The sequence below is a fragment of the Gnatocerus cornutus genome, chromosome 4 (genome assembly GCF_029298725.1).
Source record: "Gnatocerus cornutus isolate USDA-ARS CGAHR chromosome 4, icGnaCorn1.1, whole genome shotgun sequence".
Lineage (NCBI taxonomy): Eukaryota > Metazoa > Arthropoda > Insecta > Coleoptera > Tenebrionidae > Gnatocerus > Gnatocerus cornutus.
Window position 1 is genome coordinate 3,266,322 of NC_142236.1, and position 22,915 is coordinate 3,289,236.

The 22,915-nt window shown below is 43.8% G+C and overlaps 5 protein-coding genes across 7 annotated transcripts in view; 4 read left to right on the plus strand and 1 right to left on the minus strand.

The window, feature by feature from the left end:
- The window catches only part of HERC2 (E3 ubiquitin-protein ligase HERC2), a 30,073-nt gene that overhangs the window by 4,229 nt on the left and 2,929 nt on the right, over nt 1-22,915 (minus strand). Inside the window, exons 5-27 of one of the 3 annotated variants that reach the window (XM_088034171.1) lie at nt 22,795-22,911; nt 22,654-22,747; nt 21,898-22,608; nt 21,717-21,813; nt 15,869-16,302; nt 15,529-15,821; nt 8,213-8,537; nt 7,840-8,167; nt 7,612-7,794; nt 7,380-7,557; nt 5,809-7,329; nt 4,076-5,763; nt 3,824-4,024; nt 3,158-3,775; nt 2,913-3,110; nt 2,674-2,866; nt 2,580-2,627; nt 2,295-2,497; nt 1,854-2,246; nt 969-1,799; nt 644-916; nt 444-597; nt 65-391 (exon numbers count right to left, since the gene is read on the minus strand). In XM_088034171.1, coding sequence (XP_087890297.1) covers nt 65-391; nt 444-597; nt 644-916; nt 969-1,799; nt 1,854-2,246; nt 2,295-2,497; nt 2,580-2,627; nt 2,674-2,866; nt 2,913-3,110; nt 3,158-3,775; nt 3,824-4,024; nt 4,076-5,763; nt 5,809-7,329; nt 7,380-7,557; nt 7,612-7,794; nt 7,840-8,167; nt 8,213-8,537; nt 15,529-15,821; nt 15,869-16,302; nt 21,717-21,813; nt 21,898-22,608; nt 22,654-22,747; nt 22,795-22,911 — 9,408 coding nt within the window. Of the gene's footprint in view, nt 1-64; nt 392-443; nt 598-643; nt 917-968; nt 1,800-1,853; nt 2,247-2,294; nt 2,498-2,579; nt 2,628-2,673; nt 2,867-2,912; nt 3,111-3,157; nt 3,776-3,823; nt 4,025-4,075; nt 7,330-7,379; nt 7,558-7,611; nt 7,795-7,839; nt 8,168-8,212; nt 8,538-15,528; nt 15,822-15,868; nt 16,303-21,716; nt 21,814-21,897; nt 22,609-22,653; nt 22,748-22,794; nt 22,912-22,915 lie in introns of all 3 variants that reach the window. The other 2 variants (XM_088034170.1, XM_088034172.1) reach the window with 2 other exon arrangements.
- Nucleotides 10,957-11,569, plus strand: LOC148176025 (uncharacterized). The gene is made up of 3 exons (XM_088034178.1): nt 10,957-11,035; nt 11,084-11,141; nt 11,188-11,569. The coding sequence occupies exons 1-3, from the start codon at nt 10,991-10,993 to the stop codon at nt 11,550-11,552; spliced, it is 468 nt and encodes a 155-aa protein (XP_087890304.1). The 5' UTR covers nt 10,957-10,990; the 3' UTR covers nt 11,553-11,569.
- Nucleotides 13,264-14,221, plus strand: LOC148176026 (uncharacterized). The gene is made up of 3 exons (XM_088034180.1): nt 13,264-13,394; nt 13,555-13,957; nt 14,005-14,221. The coding sequence occupies exons 1-3, from the start codon at nt 13,381-13,383 to the stop codon at nt 14,017-14,019; spliced, it is 432 nt and encodes a 143-aa protein (XP_087890306.1). The 5' UTR covers nt 13,264-13,380; the 3' UTR covers nt 14,020-14,221.
- Nucleotides 14,810-15,534, plus strand: LOC148176027 (uncharacterized). Its single transcript, XM_088034179.1, has 3 exons — nt 14,810-14,915; nt 14,965-15,013; nt 15,058-15,534. The coding sequence occupies exons 1-3, from the start codon at nt 14,868-14,870 to the stop codon at nt 15,426-15,428; spliced, it is 468 nt and encodes a 155-aa protein (XP_087890305.1). The 5' UTR covers nt 14,810-14,867; the 3' UTR covers nt 15,429-15,534.
- On the plus strand, nt 18,252-21,737 carry LOC148176028 (adhesion G protein-coupled receptor G7-like). The gene is made up of 5 exons (XM_088034492.1): nt 18,252-18,269; nt 18,315-18,389; nt 18,422-18,439; nt 18,532-20,123; nt 20,173-21,737. The coding sequence occupies exons 1-5, from the start codon at nt 18,252-18,254 to the stop codon at nt 21,644-21,646; spliced, it is 3,177 nt and encodes a 1,058-aa protein (XP_087890618.1). The 3' UTR covers nt 21,647-21,737.

Consider the following 22,915-nt stretch of genomic DNA (forward strand, 5'->3'; position numbering starts at 1 on the left):
CATTCCCCGACAATCGTCGATTATTTGTGGTTTTAACGTCAAGTTCCAACACACGTCGACTTACCGGGGATTCTTAATTCCGCAGACCAGTCGCCCCATTCCCTCCCGGATCTTGTAGCAACGACTCGTCCAGTCCCGTCGGTTATCTGCAGAGGATCGTGTCGGCGCTCCGTGGAGCATCTTCGGTCGAATTCAACTCGCAGAGCGTCAGCCCCTGGGAGTCTCACGTGCCCTCTGAGGGTGACGTCGTCGATGTAAGGATGACTAGATTCTTGCACCACTGGATGTGGGGTGCTCGACATTGATTGCGTGCTGTTGGAAGTGTCTTCTAGCTCCGTGACGCACAGTTCCAGTAGCATCGCTCCAATGGACTTGTTTGAACTTCCCAGGGCTGAAATCGCGTGTTATTAAAAGCCCTGCCAGTACTTTAACGCAATTTTTACTTATTAAAACCGAGGAGAGGATTTCTTTGGCTTGGTCATCTTCGATTCGGTCAGCAACAGCCAACTTGAGGAGGTCCACTAGAAGACGCGCGTCGTTTTCGGTCAGGAGAGAAGTGAATTCGTCCAGGCCGGCGATGCCACTGTCTCCTATGACCTGAAGAGAAATCAGTCATAATCATGTCGACGTGCAAATTCCGTACCTCTGCATGCGATGTCAGCGTGGCCGCAATGACGGACATGGCGCTGGTGGACATCCTCGAATGCTTCGACGACATACTCGCCGAGCAACTGCTCGCTGTCATCGACTGGATGAGAGCCAGAGGATTCTCTTCGGTCTCGGGAGTCGCCTGGTGGCTCACATTCATCCCTACGATCTCCGTGATGGAAATTGGGGCTTCCCCGCCCCCAAGAGAAATCTCCCCGTCTTTGTTGAGTAACGAACCGCCTCCATGGGGGGAGTCGGGGCTCCCAGACTATTAAAAGAACCGTAATGAGTTTAAGGGGATTCTGCAAGTTGTAACTTACTTTCGCGCAAGAGTTCTTCATGTTGGTGTGACTGCAGAGGGCGCGAACAATCGCCTGTCGCAACTGCTGGATGTGGATGGCGTTGAGTATATGCTGGAGTGCTTGTTGCTTCGCGGTGTTGCTCTCCAGAGACATGACGATGCTGCTCAAAGTTGGTGCGTTCTTCGCCGCTTGTTTGTTGGTCAACTTCTCTCCTTCGTACAATTTTAGAATGGAAGCCCCCAGAGGATCCTTGGCGACGGGGAAGATCACCGGCTCGACTTTATTCACCACTTGGGTGTCCTGCAGCGTCCACGCTATAGAATGCGAGCTTCCACAAGCCACTCTGTTAACATGGACGTCCTCGAGTCCATGAACCAGCGCTGGTTTTCTGTTGACGATGGTCGATCCATTTCCCTGCTGCCCATGGTCGTTGTCCCCCCACGCATACACTTGCCCTGAATCCGTCACAGCTAGACAATGCAGCGCCCCCACGGCCACATGAATGACTTTCTTGTCTTTTAGAGCTTCGATGACTGTCGGTTTTCGCACGTGTTGGTCGGAGCCGTGGCCGAGGCGGAAGTAGTCGCCTTTGCCCCAGGTCCAGACTTCGCCGTTTTTCGTCAGGGCTAGCGAGAATTGAGCTCCGCATTCGATTTGGATGACGTCGAGGGAGTTTAAACGTTCGATGTTGTGGGGGATGTTGCAGCCCTCGGAGCCTCCGCGGCCGAGTTTGCCGAAGTCGCCGTCGCCCCAAGAGAAGACGAGCCCTTCGTCGCTGAGGGCGAGGGTTTGGGCGTCGCGGCTCCCACAAGCTACTTGCACGATGCGGTGGCCCGACAGGGCTTTCACCTGATGGTGAAGACAGAAGAATAAAAAAAGAAAAACAAAGCGAAGAAGACTTACCATTTTCGGTTTTAATTGGGTGATGTTATCGCCGTGGCCGAGGCGCCCGTACTCCCCCAGCCCCCACATGTACAACTCCCCGCTGCTCGTGATAGCCGCCGAATGGGAGCTCCCACAGGCGATATCCCGGATCTTCTTGCTCCGAAGCGATTCGATCATCCGCGGCTTATCTAAATTAAGACGATTTCCGTGTCCCAGTTTCCCATCTTCGCCGTCACCCCAGGAAAACACTTTTCCGTCAAGAGTCAGCGCCATCGCGTGTTTCCCCCCTGAATGGACCGCCACCTTCTTCACGACGTACTGGCTGAGAAACGGAATGGGTCTGGGATATTGGACGTTGTTGTTGTGACCAAGACCCAGACGTCCATTAGTACCCTCGCCGCAAGCAAACAACTGGAAGAAGCCGCTTAGAAAGAACCCCAAGAGGTTGTCCGAACTCACTTTTCCTTCATGCGAGACTATGAAGAGAGACTTGGAGCCCCCCGCAATGTGGATGGGGCAAAGTTGACTCAAGAAGTCCGACTGGACGGGGAGCTTCACTTTCGACCCTTTCATCCCTCCGAGTTGATCTTTGTCGTTGAGCCCCCAGACGAACACGCGGCAGCCAACAGTGGGGCACGCGTCTCCGTTGTCTTGAGCTGAAACTGTTTTTTTTTGTTGTAAGAAAACCGTCACCGCTGCCACCACTAACAAATGCACCCCCAAACATGCACACAGCTGACTCACCCTCTGCGTTTTGTTTTGTTTTTACAGGTTTTGAGTAGTGTTTTTCAACTAAAAGCAAACGCAATCATACGAATGGTTAGTGTGGGGTACTCACCGATAGTACTGCAGGTCGATGGACCCGGGATTTGCTCCTGGTTCAAATCCCAGTCGTTTGCTAGGAACGATATGGAGGTTTTGAGCTCGCCATGGGACTGGCGCTTCATGCCCACGATGGTCATCCCGTGGATCTTACAGTCGATGCCGTTATTGCGGCACTTCGCGATGTTGATTTCGATGATCGGGTAGTACTAAAACATACAGTAGATTCTCTCTATAACGATTATAGTTACCGACCTTGTCTAAGTTTGACAACAACACCACGGAGGTGTCGTGACTTTTAACGTTGATGACGTTAAGTTCCGTTAACGAGTTCAGAGTGGAGCCCCCGTTAATGACAATAACGGACGGCATGTAGCTGTTGTCAGCCGGATCGACTCCAATTTTCAAACTCCGGATTGTTACGTCCGGGTAAATCTCCAACCGAATCCAGTGCTGCAACCACACATTACTAAAAGTACTACTTTTGGGGGCCAAAGCACCTTTCCTTGGCTCCCACAGCTCTGCCAGATCGACCCGGGGATCTCAAATCTCGCCGCGTATTTCGACGAGACCGTCACGTTCCTCACGCATTTCCCCCAATCGCTGATAAGTTCGCCGTCTCCTTCGAACGTGTCGTGTCTACAGTACTTCCCTGCCTTCCCGGCAGGGATCTCAATCCCTCCAGGCTCGTTTATTCGATTGAACGAGTGCTTGTGGTTGCGTTTGGTGTAAAAGCAGTTTTCGCAAAAGTCAAAGTTGTCGCAAACTTTGCACTTGAATCTAGGACCGGCGATGGGGGTGAGGCAGCACCCGTTGCAAGCAACCCCTTCATGACACGACGGCACCACCTCAATTTCCGAAACCAACCCCAACCAGTTTTGTTGCTTGGGGAAGTCGACTTGGACGTTTTGACCGTTGGGGGAGATTCCCGCCACCACCCCCACGCTCTCGTGAGTGACGTGCCCCCATTTGTACCGAGGAGTCGACACTGTTGACTTTACCCGGACTTTATCCCCGATTTTCAGGGTGGAAGGCGAAGGGACTGACGGAGGGAAGCCCAACAGCTCCACGTGGATGAACCGGACCCAGTAGGTGTTGACTCGTTGCTGCCAGTTCACCTATAGAACGCGGTAGAAAAAGTTTTGTGGGCAATTCGGCGGGATTACTTGTAAATTGAGGTCGTGGAGGCCCTCTCTGTCCACTTTGACGACTTTCCCGATGTCGCCGAGGTGGACTTCTTCGTAGCTTTTGCAGCAGCGGACCAGCATGCCGACTTCGACGTTGTCGCGGACGTACATGGCGTACTCGTCGTTGGAGAGGAACTGGGAGCGGCGGCAGTACGTCTGGTTCGAGGAGAAGTCGTCGCCCTGGAACAAAGACGTGTTAGACGAGCAGTGCTACCACCCTAATCTACTTACAAACTGGATAAATGGTTGCATGGCGTTTCCGTTATCGTACGACACCGACTCCGTGTCCGACTCGCACATCGAGCTGAGCGACTCAGTGTCGGACGCCGCCACCTCAGGATGCTCCAGTAACCAGCAGACGATGCTCTCAGGGGTGGTGAGACTCTCCGGACCAATCGCCAACGACTTGATGGCGGTTTCCACCGCCCGTTTCGTGAACCCCATTTCGACGATCTGCGACACCATTGGATGTAAAGGCACTTCTTCATTCAACTCCTTCCTCTTATTGGTCTTCTCGCTGACGACGCTCTTGACCGAGCACTCGCTATTGGGCGTGGGAACTTCACTATTGCACCGAGTGCAGTACTTGGGGGTGGTCTTATCGTTCCCCGCTGCAGAGGCGAAGTTACCTTCCGCCGCCAAGTACTGACTGAGATTCAGCGCCGCCAGTTGCATTTCCTGGCGACTAAAACCCGGTTTGAGTGGACTCGGCTGGGTGGCTTTCGCGAGGAGTTTCTGGATGAGAAGAATCGGCTGTTGGTTCAACTCTTCCTCGATGGATTGTTGTTCTTGCGATTGATCCATGCCGTTGATCGCGTGCTTGAGGACCTTCCTGAGCTTGTACTGGTTGAGGTTGAGCATGCGAGCCGCGTTCAACGCGCTCAGAGTGTTCTGCTGCGTCCGAAGATACACGGCGTTGACTTGCCCATGCAGAGGCTTCTTCTCATGGCTGTTAAGAGCCGTACTTTGTCTATTCAGGAGAAGACTTGCCCACGTCTTGATCATACTCTCGCTCAGCGGCATGCGATCGAAACTGAACTCGAGTTGCGGCGCCAACTTCATGTTGGTTATCGAAATCTTCTTCGTTTCGCCGCTTTCGTGCATTTGGACGCAGAGTTTTCCTTTGGGGGTCACCCGGACGACGGTTCCTTGGGCGGCGTCGATCTCAGCGACGCTGCCGATGCGCGGACGCACATCCCAAGCGCCGATCACATTCAAACAGGCGATCACCATGTAGTGTTGTTGATCGGAAGTGTTGCCGTCGTTGATCATCGACAACAGACACGTGTCGCTTAAGAAGTACGCGGCGAGGTTGAGCTTCTGCGCGAGGATTGCGTTAAGGACTTGATTCCAACCAACGAGACCATGGAGGGACCTCAACAAATGAATGATTTCTTGCGCTAAAGTGCTGCTGTGGGACTGCGTGAGCAAAACGAGCGACTTCGTGGTAGTTTGAGGCTTGTTTCCGGTGTCGTAGGAACACGTGAGGATGATCTTCCCCAGGATGTTGAGTAGCTTCTCCAGCACCCCGGCGATTTCGGAGTTGTCCATGTCCCACGACTGAAGAACTGTTAGTAAGAACCGCACTGCAAAGATCTGCTTCGGGAGGTTCATCTCGTTCCCTCCGACGCTGCTGGAAGCAGACAGGAACCCCAAGAGCATGTTGATCCACGGTTTGGTGCTAAACGCGCGACACACTTGTTGCGTTTGGGCAAGACTTCGGACGAGGGTGAGGTTGCACCACTCGGACGTCGTGGGGGCGCTCAAAGTCGAACAAAACAGACTACTCAGGCCGTGGATGGTTGTTGGGTGGAGGACGTGCTGCGCCAGGCCTGCGCTCACTGAGATGTTGCGCAGGAAGTTAACACTGGCGTCGCGGAGGAGCTTGATCAACTGGTTGTCTTTGACGAGTTGAGAAGCTACAAAAAATGTTAAAAACGAGTGGGATTGCTGAAGGGACTTACTGTGGTCGCTGGGCTCCTCCGTGTCCGTGTCGGTGGTCACAGGAGAAGGCGGCGAAGCCAGCGCCAGGTCGTATTTCCCCTCGATGCCCATTCTGTAGCTGTTGGTGGTGCCGTTGGCCCACTCCACGCGCACCCAGCCGTCGTCGCCGAGCTCCCCAATCACACGACCTTCTCCAGGGGGGGAACCGTCCTGATCGCCCCATTTCCAGTCGGCGCCTCGCACCACCTTCGTCCCGAGCTTCATGAGCGCCGCCAGTTCCGGCCCAGTCAAGCAGCTCGTCTTCGGTTTGTTGTTATCAATGATGTCAGCGTACAAGACGTAGAACTCGGAGACTTTTCTAACGATGCTCTGATCGCATCCTGTTTGCTTCAACAGCGCGAGAACTGAGCTGATGACGCCGCTGTTGACCACAGGACTGAGCTCCAAAGAGATGTACTTGTTCGATGCGAGGATTCCCAGGATCGCCAGGATCATCCTAGCGCGAGGGACGTCGCGGAGCAGCGTGTACGTCCCGAGATTTAGAGTGACTTTGGCGTTGGTTCCTTTGGTTTTCCCGGTTTTCACCGGGACGTCCCTCAGGATGTAACTCCGGAGGTTGTCAATGCACCACTCCGTGACCGACAGTTGGGATAACAAAATCTCAGTTTTCATAAACGGCGTCACGAGTTGGATGTTGTCAAGACAGTGTTGAGTCGACGCGGACTTCACCCCCACGTTGAGGTACCCGTTGATGATGGCGTACTTCACAGAGTTGAGAAGGTAGTTCTCGTGGAGGAGGCGGTTGACCATCCAGAGGCCCTGCTTCCGGATCTTGCAGCGCTTCACTTGGAAATACATCGCCTTTCTTAAGATCTCCATGTCGCAGGTGTCTTGTAAGACGAATTCCAAGATCGAGCTCATTAACTCCAAGTTCTCCCCGCAGACCTTCTTCATCTGCTTTTCAGTGAGCTTGGAAACAATTCCGCTAAGCGCAATCTCGCTCTCGATTTTCTTCTCTTTGTCTTCATCGATCTGTTCGCTTCTCGCGTCGTTTTCGATCTTGTCCACGTTCCACTTGGGGTTCTGCGTGCCGTTCTTGATCTCGTTGTTGACGTCGTCGGTTTCGCTCTTCGTCTCGGAGATTTTCCCCTCCGAGGACGTCTTCTTCATCGTCACATCTTCGCTCGATCTGTGCCGCTCGCTCTGTGATTGAATCGTGGCGTTAACTATGTCTTCAGGTTTCTGGATTTCGGAGGTGTGGCGGCCGCATTTGAGGTCCTTGATGACTTTCTTCACCAGCGTGCGCACGCGGGGCTCTTTGTAGAGAATGTTGACTTTCTTGAAGGCTTCCATTTCGACGCTGATGCTGGGGCGGACGTCGTAGAGCAGAAATCTGCATTTTTCAAGGAGCGGGATGCAAATCTCCTTGTAGCTTTTGTTGAGTTCTTGGCGCATTTTGATGAGACTCCACTTTGTGCTGTGGACGAGCTTGATCATCTCGGCTATGGGTTTGGGGACTTTCACGTTAGGTTGGCTGGAATCTGAGCGAGATTGGTACTAAACTAAACTAGGCGAAAGTTCCTAAACTTACATGCATCTAAAATCGGCAGTAAAACATAGCCCAATCCTAAATGTTTCAACAAAACGGCATAGAGGACTCTACCGATTTCTTCTATAGGGTGTTCAAAAGAAAAATCCACTCTCGTCAAAAAATTGTTTTGTTTGGAATGCTGCTCTACTACAGCCAGAAATGATATGACATAAGAATCCTGATAAAAAAAAAATTAGGACTAACTAACACAAACCGCGGCGTGGCGTCTTACCGATAATCTACTCTCCGCCAAAGCGTTAATAAACGAGTTAATCCGGTCAATCGGCAATTGGAACTTCTTCGAGATCTTCGTCGTCTCGTTAACTTTCGGCTCCGTCGGCGTGTTCTCCGTCGTGGAGTTGGTACTCCTGGATTCCCCCTTTTCTTCACCGTACGGGTTCGGGGGTTGGTCAACCTGCAACCAGAACTGTAATTTTCGTTTTAAAAACGCCGCACGCACCTGAAGACCCGCTCGCAAGAACCGCGCGTTCAACCACTGGCTGGAAGTGACTTCCTCTTGTTGCAGCGGTAAACTTTGCCTCAGATTGTATGCGTGCAAACCCAATAAAAACCCGAGATTCCTCTCAGTATCGAACAAAGCACAGTACACGTGCAAACAGTCAGGGATATTCTGCGGGACTTCCGGTTCCGGTTGGCAGTAATTCCCCACGACGTAGTTCTCCATCAGTTGCAACACTGAGAGGTGGTAAGGCGAGCTGTTGAAGAGTTGCGTGGCGTCTTTCCCCGCGTATTTCTGCAGGAGTTCTGTTATGGAGGAGTTGTCACACCTGGAAACGTCAAATGGTGATTTTGTTACAAAATGATGAACTTACCGGAAGTCTTGGACGTCGTACACTTTGTTGTTGATTAGTACCCACAATCCTCCATCCATGTTGTGGTTATCCAAGTCGGCTTTGCGGATTAGGGGTAAGTCGTCGTAGGGTTTGTGGCAGTAGTGACTTTGACGCGTTTGGGAAACTCCCCGCCAGGAGATGTCGTCGACATCGAAGGCTTCCACGTCGGGGGCGAGGCGACAGAGCTTGTCGAGAGATTTGAGGACTTCGCCGAAGATGTTGGGCCAGTTTAAGGAGGTGAGGAACATCTCCACCTCCGTTTCCAGGAGGATCAGGCTTACCACCAGCTCCGGGAGCAGGATGCCTGGAAGAATGGTTTTATTATCTTACAATCCGAGCATGAGCAGAAAAAATGTGAAAGAAGGTCCTTCACAGTCCTCCAAAAGATTTTCTCTTCTGAAGAAGCCTTCAAAAGAATCGAAGGATCTCAAAAGCGTAAAGAACAAAAATCGCAAAAATCCTTTAAAAAGAGCTTTTTAGGGTAGTTTCTTCAAAGGATTCATCAAAAAGTTCTGCAAAGAAGGAAAAAGGGAAAAATCCTCCAAAAAAAGTCGGCACAAAAGTCCTGAAAAGATTGTCCAAAAATTACATAGACCTGACAAATTGAAACTAGTAAATAAAGCCACCAAAAGGTTCTTCTAAGAATATAAACAAAAGGCTGAAGAGCCTAATAAATCGCCCTATAAATCCTCCAAAAAATCTCAAAAAAAACCTTTAAAAAGAAATTTTCTGGATAACTTCTCCAAAGAATTCAACTAAAAGTTCTCTAAAGCATCTAAAGAAAAACCCGCCAAAAAGAATCAGCACAGAAATCCTGAAAAAAATATCCAAAAATTCGAAGAAACTGACGAATCGAATGTAGTAAATGAGGGCCATAAAAGATCCTCCTAAGAATTTACACAAAGCCTTAAGGACCTGAAGAAGATCGAGCTAGAAATCCTCCAAAGAATCCACAAAAAGTCCTCCAACAAATCGATAAAAGAATCTAGAAAAAATTATCCAAAAATAAAGAAAAATCTCCTAAAAATTCTCTAAAGAATCCTCCAAAGAATTTGAAGAAAAAAAAAGGTCCTCCTAAGAATCTAAACAAAGCCTAACGACCTACAGAAGATCGCCCCAGAAATCCTTCAAAAAATCCACAAAAGGTCCTCCAACAAATCGATAAAAGAACTAAGAAAAAAATATCCAAAAATAAAAAAGAATCGACCAAAACTTCTCCAAAAAATTTGAAGAATACAAAAACAAACAAACCCTCAAGAACCTGAAGAAGATCGCCCTAAAAATCCTCCAAAAAATCTACAAAAGTCCTCCAACAAATCGATAAAGTAATAATAAAGATCCAAAAATAAAGGAGAATTTCCTAAAACTTCTTCAACGAATCCTTCAAAGAATTTGAAGAATAGAAAAAGGTCCTCCTAAGAATCTAAACAAAGCCTCAAGGACCTGAAGAAGATCGCCCTAAAAATCCTTAAAAGAATCCACAAAAAGTCCTTCAACAAATCGATAAAAGAATTTAGAAAAAATAATACAAAAATAAAAGAGAATCGCCCAAAACTTCTCCAAAAAATTTGGAGAATAGAAAAAGGTCATCCTAGGAATCTAAACGAAGGTTAAAGGTCCTGAAGAAGATCGCCCTAGAAACCCTTCAAAGAATCCACAAAAAGTCTTCCAACAAATCGATAAAAATCCAGAAAAAAATATCCAAAAATAAAGAAGAATCTCCAAAAAATTCTTCAAACAATACTCCAAAGAATTTGAAGAATTGAATCTTAAAAAAGAATTCAACAAAGATTCATCCCAAGAATTTTTATATCAAAGAATATAAAAGGATCTACAGGATCTCGAGGACACAAAAACAAAAAAAAGTCAAGAAATTGAGGAAATCGGGAAAAATTTTAAGAAGACAGTAGAATGCAAAGTAAAAATAAAGAATAAAAGAAAGAATAAAAGTAAGAATAAAGAGAATCACGAGGCCACTCAAATTGCCCAAAACTTGTTGCATCATTTCTAATCACCCTGTAGATATCGCAATGTGGCCAAATTCACCACAATCAAAATTGAATATTCAAAAACCTACTTTATTATTGTTCAATCAAAAGCAATTATCAATGTCACGGTCATGTCGCTAAAAAGAATAGCTCCTGTTTTGAATTGACCAATTAAGAAAAACAAAAAGCAATTAATGCGGAATTAAGCCGTGATTAAGTCACGACCACTTTGTATAACAATAGATCTAATAAACCCTTCGAAAAATGTTTGCCGATTCATCGTAGAAAAACGACAATTGAGTGCTCGAGTGTCACCTAGACGTGGGGGCGGCCATCAATCAAATGAAGACACATTTATACACAGCGCGTTTAATTTTGAATTCCAATCCCCCAAAATCATTATCAATTTTGTTTTTTTTATATATATCGAGTCGCCTGGCCCTACGAACGTGTGTCTGAACTTGACATAAAAACGTTAGAAAATTGATAGAAGCTGGGGAATGACAGATATCAAGACATACGTTTCGGTGGCAACTATAAGAAAGAAGCAACGAATAACCGTGTTCCAATTAAGTCATTTAATTGAAAATTCTCCAATTAACAATGAGACAAAAATGATATTAATGAGGCGCATCTTCGAATGTCACTTAAACAATATGATATTATTTTCTCTAACTTGAAGGACGTAAAACCCAATTAACTCAGAGATGAAATTTCGATAAAAGCCGCAGGTACTCAGTAGTCATCACAGTTTGCAGACTGACAGAAAATGTTCGCTCCGGTTGTTATCCTCTTCTTCAGTTTTGCCGCAATCGTAAGTAACGACACTAACGTCCTTGTGACATAAACGACTTTATCGTAGGAAGCGACACCTGTGCCGCTTTTGGACAGCGCCAGTGGTTTAATTAACTATGGACTTGGTAAGTTCGTTTTTAACTCCATCCGAAATTTAACATCTTCTTGTAGCAACCAAAGAAGTGTCCAACTGCGTCCAAGCGGTGGCTGTTATCGTGCTTATAGCTCTTCAGCAACTGGTTTTGCCGGTGGCCCTCTTCGTCTTAAGACCTCTGCTGTTGCCAGTTAAGATAATCAGAGCGGTGGTGCGTTTGCCGCTTACCATTGCTTATTTCATCATAACACTTCCAAAGAGGATTCTTCTTTTGCCGTTTAGAATTGTGACTCTTCCGCATAGAATCGTCAGCAGAATTGTGAACGGCATTAAGGGCCTATTTAGCCCTGTGGTGAGAGTGATCAACTTTATAGTAAAAGTCATTGGGTTCTGGTTGGGACAACCTACACGAGTTTTTAATAACGTGTTTGTTTACCCTTAAGTTGTGATAATAAAGGATTGGGGGATTATTAAAGATTTTTTGAATTGAAATGGTTTTTTGTTGGTTTCTTAAAAAAAATGAGAAGAATCGAATTATTTCCTGTTACCCAATACGACAATTAAATCCCAAAAAAAACATCAAGCAGGCGCTACGTGCTCAACCTAAAAACCTAAAACAAAACTTTTTGCGAGGAATTTTTTGCCTAAACCTGATCCACACTCAAATCATTGCAAGAGAAGAAATGTAAAACCTAATTATAGTTAAACCTTAAATTTTCAACTTCAACCCTGAATTTTTAAACAAGCGAAACTGAAGATGAAACCTTGAATTTTTTGGTAGACACAACTAGAAATTAAACCTGGAAATTATTGCATGAAACCTAGAAGTAAATAAGAACGTAATTAAAAAAATCATAATTGAAGTCGTAAGCTGAGATTTGACTAAAAAGTAACATTTTAAACCTAAAACCTGAATTTTTAATTGAACCGCCACAATTAATAGTAAAACCTAAAAATTATTGCATGAAACCTAGAAAAATTAACGACGTAGTTCAAATTTTCATCATTATTGAAGTCGCAACCTGAATTTTGACCTTAAAACCACATCTTAAACCTAAAACCTCAACTTTTAGGTAGACGCAACAGGAAATTAAACGTAGAAATGACTGCGCGAAACCTAGAAGTAAATAAGGACGTAATTCAAACATTAATAATTGAAGTCGCAACCTAAACTTTGACTTAAAAGTGACATTTTAAATCCAATTTTTAATAGGAAAGGAAGAAATAAAAATAAAACCTAAAAATAATGACGTAGTTCAAACTTTCATTGTTATTAAAAGTAGCAACCTGAATTTTGACTTTAATGTGACATTTTTTTAAAACCTAAAACTTTAATTTTTAGGTAGACAGAACTGTAAATTAAACCTTAATTGCATGAAGCCTAGGAGTAAATGAGGGCGTAATTAAAACTTTCATAATTAAAGTCGCAAAACTTTGACAGACAAACCATTTTAAACCTAAAACCTAGAAATAAGGGCGTAATTCGAACTTTCATAATTAAATAATAGTCGCAACCTAAATTTTGACGTAAAAGTGATATTTTAAACGTAAAAACTGAATTCTGAAACGAGCAGAACTAAAAGTAAAACCTAGAAATTCAAATTTTCTACTAGTAGCCCCTTTAGAACACTTTGATTTTTTAATCATTTTCCCTGTTTTTCAAGGTAACTTTTTAATAAAGTTAAATTTTTAAGAAATTTACGCTGTTTTTCCAAAGGTACCCTTTTAAAAAAGTCAACATTTCAAGAAAAATACCCGTTTTTTCCAAATTTTTTCTATTATATAAATTTTTTTCTCGAAATATGTGAAGTTGGAGTAAATTTTTTTTATGAAAATTGACACAAACTCATATTTTAAACGTTGCCTAATAAATTGTTAACAATTTTCACATAATTATGAGTATCAGGGTAACAAAAACATATTCAGTTAACCGTTTTTGAGCTAAGTAAACTAGGAAAAAAGGTTTTCTTTCTATTTTGATATTTTTCTTCATCTAAAAGATCTTTTGGATAGATCTTGAGTTTTTAAATCTCAAAAACCTAAAGAATTTTCAAGGTCACCATCGTGTTCAGGGGATCAAATTTCGCCCACGACAAAAATCGTGTTGACCAGTGTAATGTATTCCTGCAAGTGCGGTATTATCCCTCAGAGGGCGCTGGTCGAGCAAATTCAAATCGAAATCACACGTTTTGACAGCGACGTTGTTTGACAGATGAACAATAACAACAACAATGAAAACTTAAAGTTTATCTTTTGTGTTAAATAACTAAATGAGCAACATGAGGTAAGTTATATTCAAATTTTAAAACAGTATAATTAATAGTGGATTTATATGATTCATAATTTTGAAGTTAATTTATAGGTTAGAACGAATCGAACTAATATAAATACATGAAAAAAGTAGCGGTTTTTATAATTTACTTTTTTATCTGCGTTCTTTTCAGTGTTCCCGAACATTTGCCGGCATTAGAAGCAGCTATAAACGAACACAGGCAAATTCAAAAAATCCGAAAAAAAGTGAGGATAGATGAAGGAATTTTCATCGGATTGGCAGCAATTAGGGCCTTCAAGACTGAACTGAGGTGTGAGGAGCAAAGACAAGCGCGAGTAATTTTAAAAAAACTCCATGGCCAACAGTATTTGGCTTGTGGTGATATTACTATATTGCCATTGGATTTAATTGATTATAGTCAGTCTGTAAATAACATAGTAACTGTTTACCTAAAAAAAAATGACGAATTTCCATTTAAAAAAATCACTTTTGATATGTCATCCATTTGGGAAGTTAATGATTTTATTGTTAAAGTTAAACTCCCAACGAAATCGCGCCCAAATGTAATGAAATGTGTAAGTGGGTAATTCAACTTGAATTTTTTTCTAACTCTCTTTTGCAGGACTTCATCATCTGAAAGAAGTGGCACAAAAGGAGTTGATAACTCCTTTGAATCAGATGAGCCATCACCTACAGAAGATCTTTGATATAAAACTCATCTGAGGTGGGGTCAAAGCCTAGTAAAATTCATCCAAACAACTGAATTTTATATACAATTTTGTGTTTGAATGCAGTTTTTGCTAATAACTTATGAATCAATAATAAATAAATTTCCAGTACTGATTTTAATTACTCTACTAACAGAAAAGCAGTGTAAATTTCTTAAAATTTTAACTCGAAAAAAAAGTAGTTTGAAAAACATAATATATTTGCTAAAAAAAAAAGATGTGTGCCTACTAGTAGTAAACTTTCATAAATAAAGTCACAACCTGAACTTTTACTTTTAGAGACACCAATAAAACCAAAAATTTTTATATGAAACCTAGAAATAAACGAATATAGTTAAAAATCTGCGAACTCGGCAAATAAATCTCACACTCGTAACAAAAATCACTATTTCACCCTCTCGTATCGTAAACAAGCCCCGAAAACTGCTTGAAACCGGTTATAACCACGCAATCCCAAAAAATAGAATTTTATAACAAATAGACACATTACCGTTTTCACCACGCAACACGTACTTTTTCCATTTTTCGCCTCCAAAAACCCCACATAACTAGAAAATTCCATTTGTACCTTCTTTTATTTAATAACTGCGGCGAATTCATAAAACCATCACTATCTCAACCTAAACTAATCCATCTTACGCAGATCGATTGTTTTCATCTTTACAGAGGCCGATGTGATAATAACCATGAAAAACTGGCTTAATGACACCAATATTTAAGCAACTTAACCGCCGCAGCGTCCACATTCTCTTCCAAGATGCGTCTGACAGTGTTTCTGTGCTTGATCGGTTTGGTTGCGCCGGTGGTAAGTTTCGACTTACGTTTTTCCTTTTCTTCGAAATGTTTGTTTTTAGGTGCCGTTCCCTGCACCTTGGAACTTATTTGAATCATCAGTAGAGTCCTGTAAGTTATCTGTTTTTTTATTGGTACTAAATCTTCGTTTTTAGTTGAAGTCCAGGAGTCGACGGCAGTTCAAGTTTCTTCTGCTTTTGGGATAATTCGCGTTGTCGTGTTGATATTCCTGAGCACGATTATACAACCTTTGTTAAGATTCTTCCTGAGTATTCTGTTGAGCCCACTGCGTTTGCTCACGTTGCCGTTCAAACTACTTTTCTTCATTTTGCGGATCCCGCAAATCATGGTGATGCTTCCTGTGTACATCCCATTGTTTATTTTAACGTTACCGATGAGGATTTTCGGGATAATCCGCTTTATCTTGTCGCCGATTCTCCGGATTTTCTCCTTCTTTTCAAACCTACTTGCGTTCTTCTTCGGCGCTGGCGTTAATCTTTACGACAGTTGGTACATACTCATGTGAAAAATGATGACAAAATGTATTTGCAAAAACCAATAAACCTTTATTACCGCTTAAACCGCCGTTTTATTATCCCCAGATCGAAATTCATAAATTCACTCACCTATGATGTCGCCTCTCAGTATCTGCAGCACCCCCATGAAGCTCTTCGGCGCGGCCCCACAGATCTCGTACGCCACATTCAAAGTCGTCGCGACGTGCGTCGTGAAACAGTCCAAATATTTGATCAAAAGCGTCTCGGACGCGTCCTGGCACTCCTGTTCCTTCGAGAAGATCTTCCCGATTAGCAATCTCTGGAACCTGGACAACAGCTTCAAACTCGGCGATTGGTTCTTCGGGACTTGTGTTTTTCCCCCGAACTCCCGCAAATTCACCTGCGTCTGCGTGCTTCCGTTCCTGGAAACCAAACGTTCGTAACCGAAGTAGCGTACAGTCGTACCAACCTTATTAATTGTCGAATTAGATACAGGAGCGGGATTGTGATATGTGTGGCCGATTCGAAACTCTCATCGGAGTCTGTCAATTCGGATATGTCCAACCCCAGGGCTTCATTGAGGGCTGTTTCTAACCCCCCATCGGCCATGAGACTCCAAACTAAGAGATCAGTCATGAATCGGTGGCCGGATTTGCACATTTTCGCTTCAGAGTCCGAGTTGAGAAGAAGAGAGCTGAGGATTCGAGCTCTTCCGTTGGCTGTGGGGAGGAGAACGGACCAACCCGCTTGAAGGGCATTCTGGGCGGCTGTCTGGACTGAGGGGAGGATGTCCGAAGCGCTCGCCAGACACACAACTTGCGTTTTCAAACTGGCGAGGAGCTTACTATTAGGGCCAATTCCCAGGGATTTTGTGTCTAAATTGTTGCTGATTATACTGTGGAGCTGAAAAAGAGAAATTCTAGAGATAGATTACACAGTCCAACAAAATTTTACTTTTCTATTTTTGCCGAAGAAGTTTTAACGGTTCTTCATAATTTAGAGTGGAATTCATAGTCGTCGCTTAAAGAAACCTTACGCTAAACTTATGCTAACTTGACCGTTTGGAATTCATAGACGTTTCTTAAGTAAAAAGTTAGGAAAACTTAAGAAAAATTAAAGGGAAGCGAACCCGTCGACTAACGTTTAACTTAAGATAAAAATTCGTCATTTTCTTCGAAATTCTGTCGAGTATGACGCCAATTTTCGATCGAATATGCTATGTATTACAAACTTTGTTTGATTAATAAATTGTTAAATTGACAAATTTGTGGTAATGTGTAATTATTAATTATTATAAATACTTTCATTTTATGATTTTACGCACATATTAACCCTTTAATTGTTGTAAACGTATATGTACGTTTTTGCCATTTTTCTCAGAAAATGCAAATGATAAGAATTTGAAATTTTGAGGACAAAAGTAAGCGGATAAGACGAATCGAATAAATAGATTCACATTTACGTGAAACATCCGGTTTTGCCGGAAGTGGCAGTCAACTTGCTTATTTTAACTAGAACACCCTATATTTTATTGCATTTTTGAATTCTATATGCAAATTGAAAATGACTTTCTATATTTCCACAAACATTTTTGAGAATTTTATTTTTCTATTAGACCACCAAATTTGTTTATAAAAGATCTAAATTGAATTGTCTCCATTACAAAGCATGCTTAAAAAATGGAAACAAAACGTCAGCTTGAGTCGTTAAGTTGCTAAGTCCAATTCAATTTTTTTAACAAAGCTCGAGAAATCTTTATTTTTCGCACATTTGTCTTCAAATCTGAGTTTTAAAAACATGAGGAGCAAGAATGCTTCTTAATTCTGAAATAATAACACATACAAGGATCAAACGCAAAACTTAATTTTTAGCTTTTTTACAAAATAGAAAACGCATTTTATCCGAAAATGGACTTAGCAACTTAACAACTTAAGCCGACGAAAAGAGTAAAAACACTTCTTTTTTCCGTATTTTTAGTAAATTACGTTAATCAATGTTTTGATGACGCTATAAACATCGGTAAAATTAATATAAACTGCACAAGCAAAAAAAATTATTTAGATTGATTTAAGAGGGCCAGTAATGAATTTACGCAAAATGCTATCTGCAGAAGTAGCTTTTTTTGAGTTTCAACAAACACAGCCATTGCTACATCCACAAAAAGAATTAACTAAGTTTGGCTTTTTCTTGTACTCCAAGCAATCAAAAAGTTTTTATTCAAACTTTATAACAATAAACTCAATATTTTAGAAACTCAAAAATTTGCGACCTTTCCAAACAGCGTCTTACGTAAATGCTCTAATGGATGTGTAAACGGTTGGAAAATTTGGAATTTTGGACAACGAAAATAAAATTTACAGCAGAAAACGTTTTGAAATGTTAAATTCAACGCCAAACGAGAACAAGGACTTTTGTAATCAAATATAATTTTGTCGCTTCTCGTTAAAATGACTTTATTGTGTAAGAATCCGTCGACAGATTTATAATATCAGCTCTAGTTTTTTAGATTTTCATTTGTTTCCAAATTTTGAAGAGGCGATTTTGGCAACAAGAAAAGGAAAATCAAAAACCTAACTCTTCAATTTAATCAATTTAAGTGTAAATTTACGATTTTCATCGATATAACATAACATAACATTAAAGTAGCTATTTTTTCTCAAACTAAGCTGATCTTGAAAAGCCGATTACTGCTTCGTAATCAGAACGCCCTGTATATCCAGAAACCCCCTTTACATCTTCGAAAAATAGTACTTTTGCGCAATGTTATCGCTTTATTAAATTCCGGGATAAGCGGGATTACGGGGGATTCCCTTATCGGTGGCTATTTTCGCGCCAATTAACTCAGTGAGGTGATGTGGGGTCCAGACATGGTAAGCTTCCCCGGGGAATGTACAAATTTTATTACCAATTTTTAGGGCCTGTGGAAGTTTCTAATTAAAATTCTACTCGTGGGCTCGATACGGTGTGACTCCACAACGCCGACGTACGAAGTAAGTGCACCATTAGAATGTTTTGTTGATAGTTCGCGTGGGGTTTAATTGTCAATGAGTTATTGAATTTTAAGATTTCTAAAATTTAGCGTTAATACAATCGCCACATATATTTTTTACGAACTCATCAATTTTTATCTAGTACGAAGAATGCCCTGAAGGTTTCCAACTAACCACCTCCAACGACACGTGCTACGTCATCGCAGAAACGTGCCCTTATCACTCCACCGTGCCCTTCGAGCAGTACCAAGAAATCGAAGACTTTGCGAACCTCACCTACAAACTCAGCGTCTCGAAAATCGATAAGAATGAGTACCTTCAATGGTACGACATGCTGGGGAAGTTCGGCGAGCTCTTCATTGAGGGGCTAGATGGTGGTGAAACCCACTACTCCACCATTGGTCGGTCAGTTGTGTTCAACGGTACTTACTTTTCCACGGATGACAATGGTACCGAACAAATCTGCGCGTACAACACGTCTAAAGAGACGTACTGTTCTTTGTACGACCAGATATGTGGTGGAAATAGAATCAACTGTCATTGTGGTACCACTGTGAACCAGTTTTGTTCCCTCCAGTGTGGTAATGACACGTATTTTAATGATACATGCAGATCTTGTCCAGAAATTGTACGAAAATACAAAGAACCGAAAATTACCATGTCTCTGAGTTACGACCGCACGTTGGTATTCGTGGCGGTGAAGTCGTTTCTGAAGTTGCTACCACTGCAAGATGAGCATCTTATTTACTGTTTTACCGACGGGAGTATCAGCGATCACGACGTTAGTTACAGATTTAGTAGTACCGATATCCCTAAGTACGATATGAACGACGATTTACAACAATATACGATACACCCTGTTAAAAACACCATTGGGCACTACTGGTGCAAAGGGTTTCGGTACGACAACGCGAACGAGGTGAACAGTGCGACAATTATAGCTCAAGGTACTAACGTTAACGAGTCGTTCACTCTTAACGTTACCGTTAACGAGACCGAGAGGAAGTACCCGTTGAAGATACATGAAGACGTACTAAACAATATCATTAATAAGACCATCGTAGGAGAACTTAACGACACGATAACGCACATAAATTTTTTAAGACTGTACCCAAGAAGCCGTAACACCACAAAAATAGCATACAGACTGTACTTCAACGAAACTAACAAGTGGAACTTGACCATGGAGGACGTTCTAAATAAAACAACATCAGCTTTCAATAGTACTGATTATAATAACGTGACGATGGGACCCAGTTACTGTCTTCCCGAAGTACTAAACAATTTAACCTGGGAAAAGACGCTTCTTGGTTCAACTGCCATTTCGTACGAATTGTGTCTTAAGGAGAATTCGGTACCAGTAACACGTAAGTGCGCGGGTGAGTACCTTTATGGTACCTACTGGGAGGACCCGTCAGGGTCATGTTTAAATGACAATGGTAGTATCCACACCATTCATTTACACAATCTTTCACATTCTGGGCGCCCACCCAGTGAAAAAATTCAGGCACTGAAAGAAGTACTGGCGGACCAGAACGAGAAGATCTTGATTGATATCCACTTTATAGCACAAGTGTTCAACAACATCACAGATTCGGGTTCTTTTGAGTTGGAGGAGCTCAATGAAGTGGCCAGCGACATTATGGATGTTGATAGGGAGGTTCTGCGTCAGGCGCAACAGTTGCTCAACACCACCGACATGCTGTTGTATAGCTTGGGAAAGGCTTTAGCAAGGTAATCTGACATGTTTGACATTTCTAGGAAATCTCTTTCTTTTTTCCAGCTGGAAGTACAACGACTCCAACCAGACGTTTACTTCAAACAACATCTTCGTGGCCATCACGAAGATCCCAGAGGACAGCGGCGGCATCGGCGCTGCGTTCTACGAAACCAACTCCAAAATCTCCATCGAACTCCTGACCAACTCGTCTCTTCACCCGTCAAACCCGAAACTAAAAGTCTTCGTCGATCTCCAACAGCAATTCCCTAAAATTAACTACACGACAGCGAGACTCGTGATTGCCGCGTTCCGCTACGACAGCCTCTTCAACCAGAAGGCGATGACGACGACCAAAGGCTTTACAGTAAGCGCGTTCATGATCGGTTTCGATGATCCGTACCTTAAAGACCCCGTGGAAGTCTACATCCGGCCGGACCGCAGATATAGAGCCACCTTCAGCTGTTATTATTGGGAATATGGACGAAACTGGCAGTGGTACAACTCCTTCGGGGAGTGGATGAACGAGTCCCTCGCTGATTACGACAACGTGGGGGTGACGTGCAAGTACCACATGTTCCGCTCCTTCGGGATTATGATCGGGGTTGAAGACGATGTCGTTTTGAGCATCATCTCAGCTGTGGGGTGCGGGCTCTCTATGACCGGGAGTCTCGCAGTGGTGGTCACTGGTACTGTCTACCAGAGCTGGAGGGAGCAGTCCGGGACCAAAATCTTGTTGAATTTCGCCGTGACAAACTTCTTCCAGAACATCATCCTTGCTGCGAACAGCGGAGTTGACAGTGCTAAACAAGAAGTGATGTGCATCGTCATGGGGGCTTCCCTCCACTACAGCGTCTTGTCGCAATTCACTTGGATGATGATCATCGGGTACATGCAGTACCTCCGATACGTCGAGGTCTTTTATACAATCCCACAACGTTTCGTGCTGATGGCTTCCATCGCCGCGTGGCTCATTCCTGTAGTACCAGTCGTGGCGGTACTATCATGGGACTACACGTCTTACAACCACGTGTCGTACTGTTACCTCCAAGACCGTCCGCTGTTCTTCACCGTCTTCATCCCCGCAGGGTTCAGTTTAACTACTAACTTCATCATCGTTGGCATCATCATCTACCACGTCTACTGCAAGAAAACGCCTAGTGGAAGCCACCGAGACAACATCTCCTGGTTGAACCTCCGTCTAGTCATCCTGTTGTTCTTCCTCTTGGGTCTTTACTGGCTCTTCGGCATCGCTGCTAGGTTCACCCAACTCGTGGCCTTCGACTACTTCTTTTGCATCTGCGCGGCCTTGCAAGGTTTCGTCGTTTTTTTCTATTTCCTCGTTTTCAATAAGATGACCAGAAACTTTTGGATGAGACAACTGAGGCGCTCGGAAATGATCATGACGATGCAGATATGGTTGCAACAACGAAGGAAGATCGGGAAAGTAAAACTCGATAAAAGTAGCGTCAGGAGAGCGAAGATGAGAATTGTAGAGAATCTCAAGGAGAAGAAGCACGGGGCGGTCAAATTTGCTTAAAGTCCGACGCAAATCAAAGAGTGAACAATAAAAAAAATGCAAACCGGAGAGTCAACAAAGTTAAACTTACTTGAAGATGAAGGAGATTCAAGGCGGCCACTGCGATGCACTCTTTGTCTTGGGCGATGGTGTTGGTGATGACCACTTCCAGCAGCTTCTCGATTAATCTAAAATTAAATAAATGTTGCCAGCACTGCTCTCTATGGTGTGGGGGCAGTGTTGCCACCCACTTTTAGTAAAATTTGACTTACTTGAACGTCTGCTCCGTCAAATCAATCACAAACGGCACCGACGTCTTAGGCGTCCTCGAGTTAACGTCCGTCCAAGCGAAACTCTGTGCAGGTCCGCAACAAACCCCTACGACTTTCTGCCCCTTCAAACTTTCCATCAGTCTTGGTTGTTGTACGAATAACTCCAAACTATCACAAATCTGCTTATTTTCATTTTTCCCCCAACCGTAAACTTCTCCTTGCTCTGTTAGCGCTAAGACGTGACTCACCCCTAAACTAACCCCAACTACCCTCTTTTCTTGTAGCGCTTCGACTATCTCCGGGTATCTAACGTGCTCCTCCGTGGCGTGCCCCAATTTCCACCCCTCGCCTTTCCCCCACGTGTAAATCCTCCCTTCTTCCGAAAGCGCGACGCTGAACTGCGCCCCACAACAAACCCTCGTGACTTTCACATTTTGGAGTTTCTCAACGAGACGTGGAAGTTTCGAGCCATCGGAACCCCCACGTCCGAGTTTTCCGTAGTCGCCATCGCCCCAACTGTACACTTTGCCTTGGGAGGTGATGCAGAGGGTGTGGGCGTAGAAAGAGCCACAAGCGACTTGGACGATGTGTTCGTCGGTGAGGGCCGAAACCATCGTGGGGATTAAGCAGTCTTCGGCGGTGCCGTGGCCGAGGCGACCGTAGTTGCCGCGGCCCCAGGTGTAAAGCGCGCCGTTGGCGGAGATCGCCGCACTAAAAGAAAAGAAGTAGAATCGTGGAGGTGCTTGGAGGGGTTACCTGTAGGTTCCTCCACATTCCACGTCGATGATGTCTTTGCCTTTGAGGGCTTGGATTAGCGTGGGGTCGTCTTTGGAGGACGTGTCGCCATGACCTAGAATAAGAGGTGTGATGTCCAAATTTCATTAGAAAAGCGCTCACCCAATCGCCCCCCGTCTCCGTTCCCCCACGAATAAACGTCGTACTCTTTGGTAAGTGCCAGGTAATGCTTTCCTTCCGCGTGTGCAGAAATCTTCACGACTTCTTTATCTTGTAAGCCTAA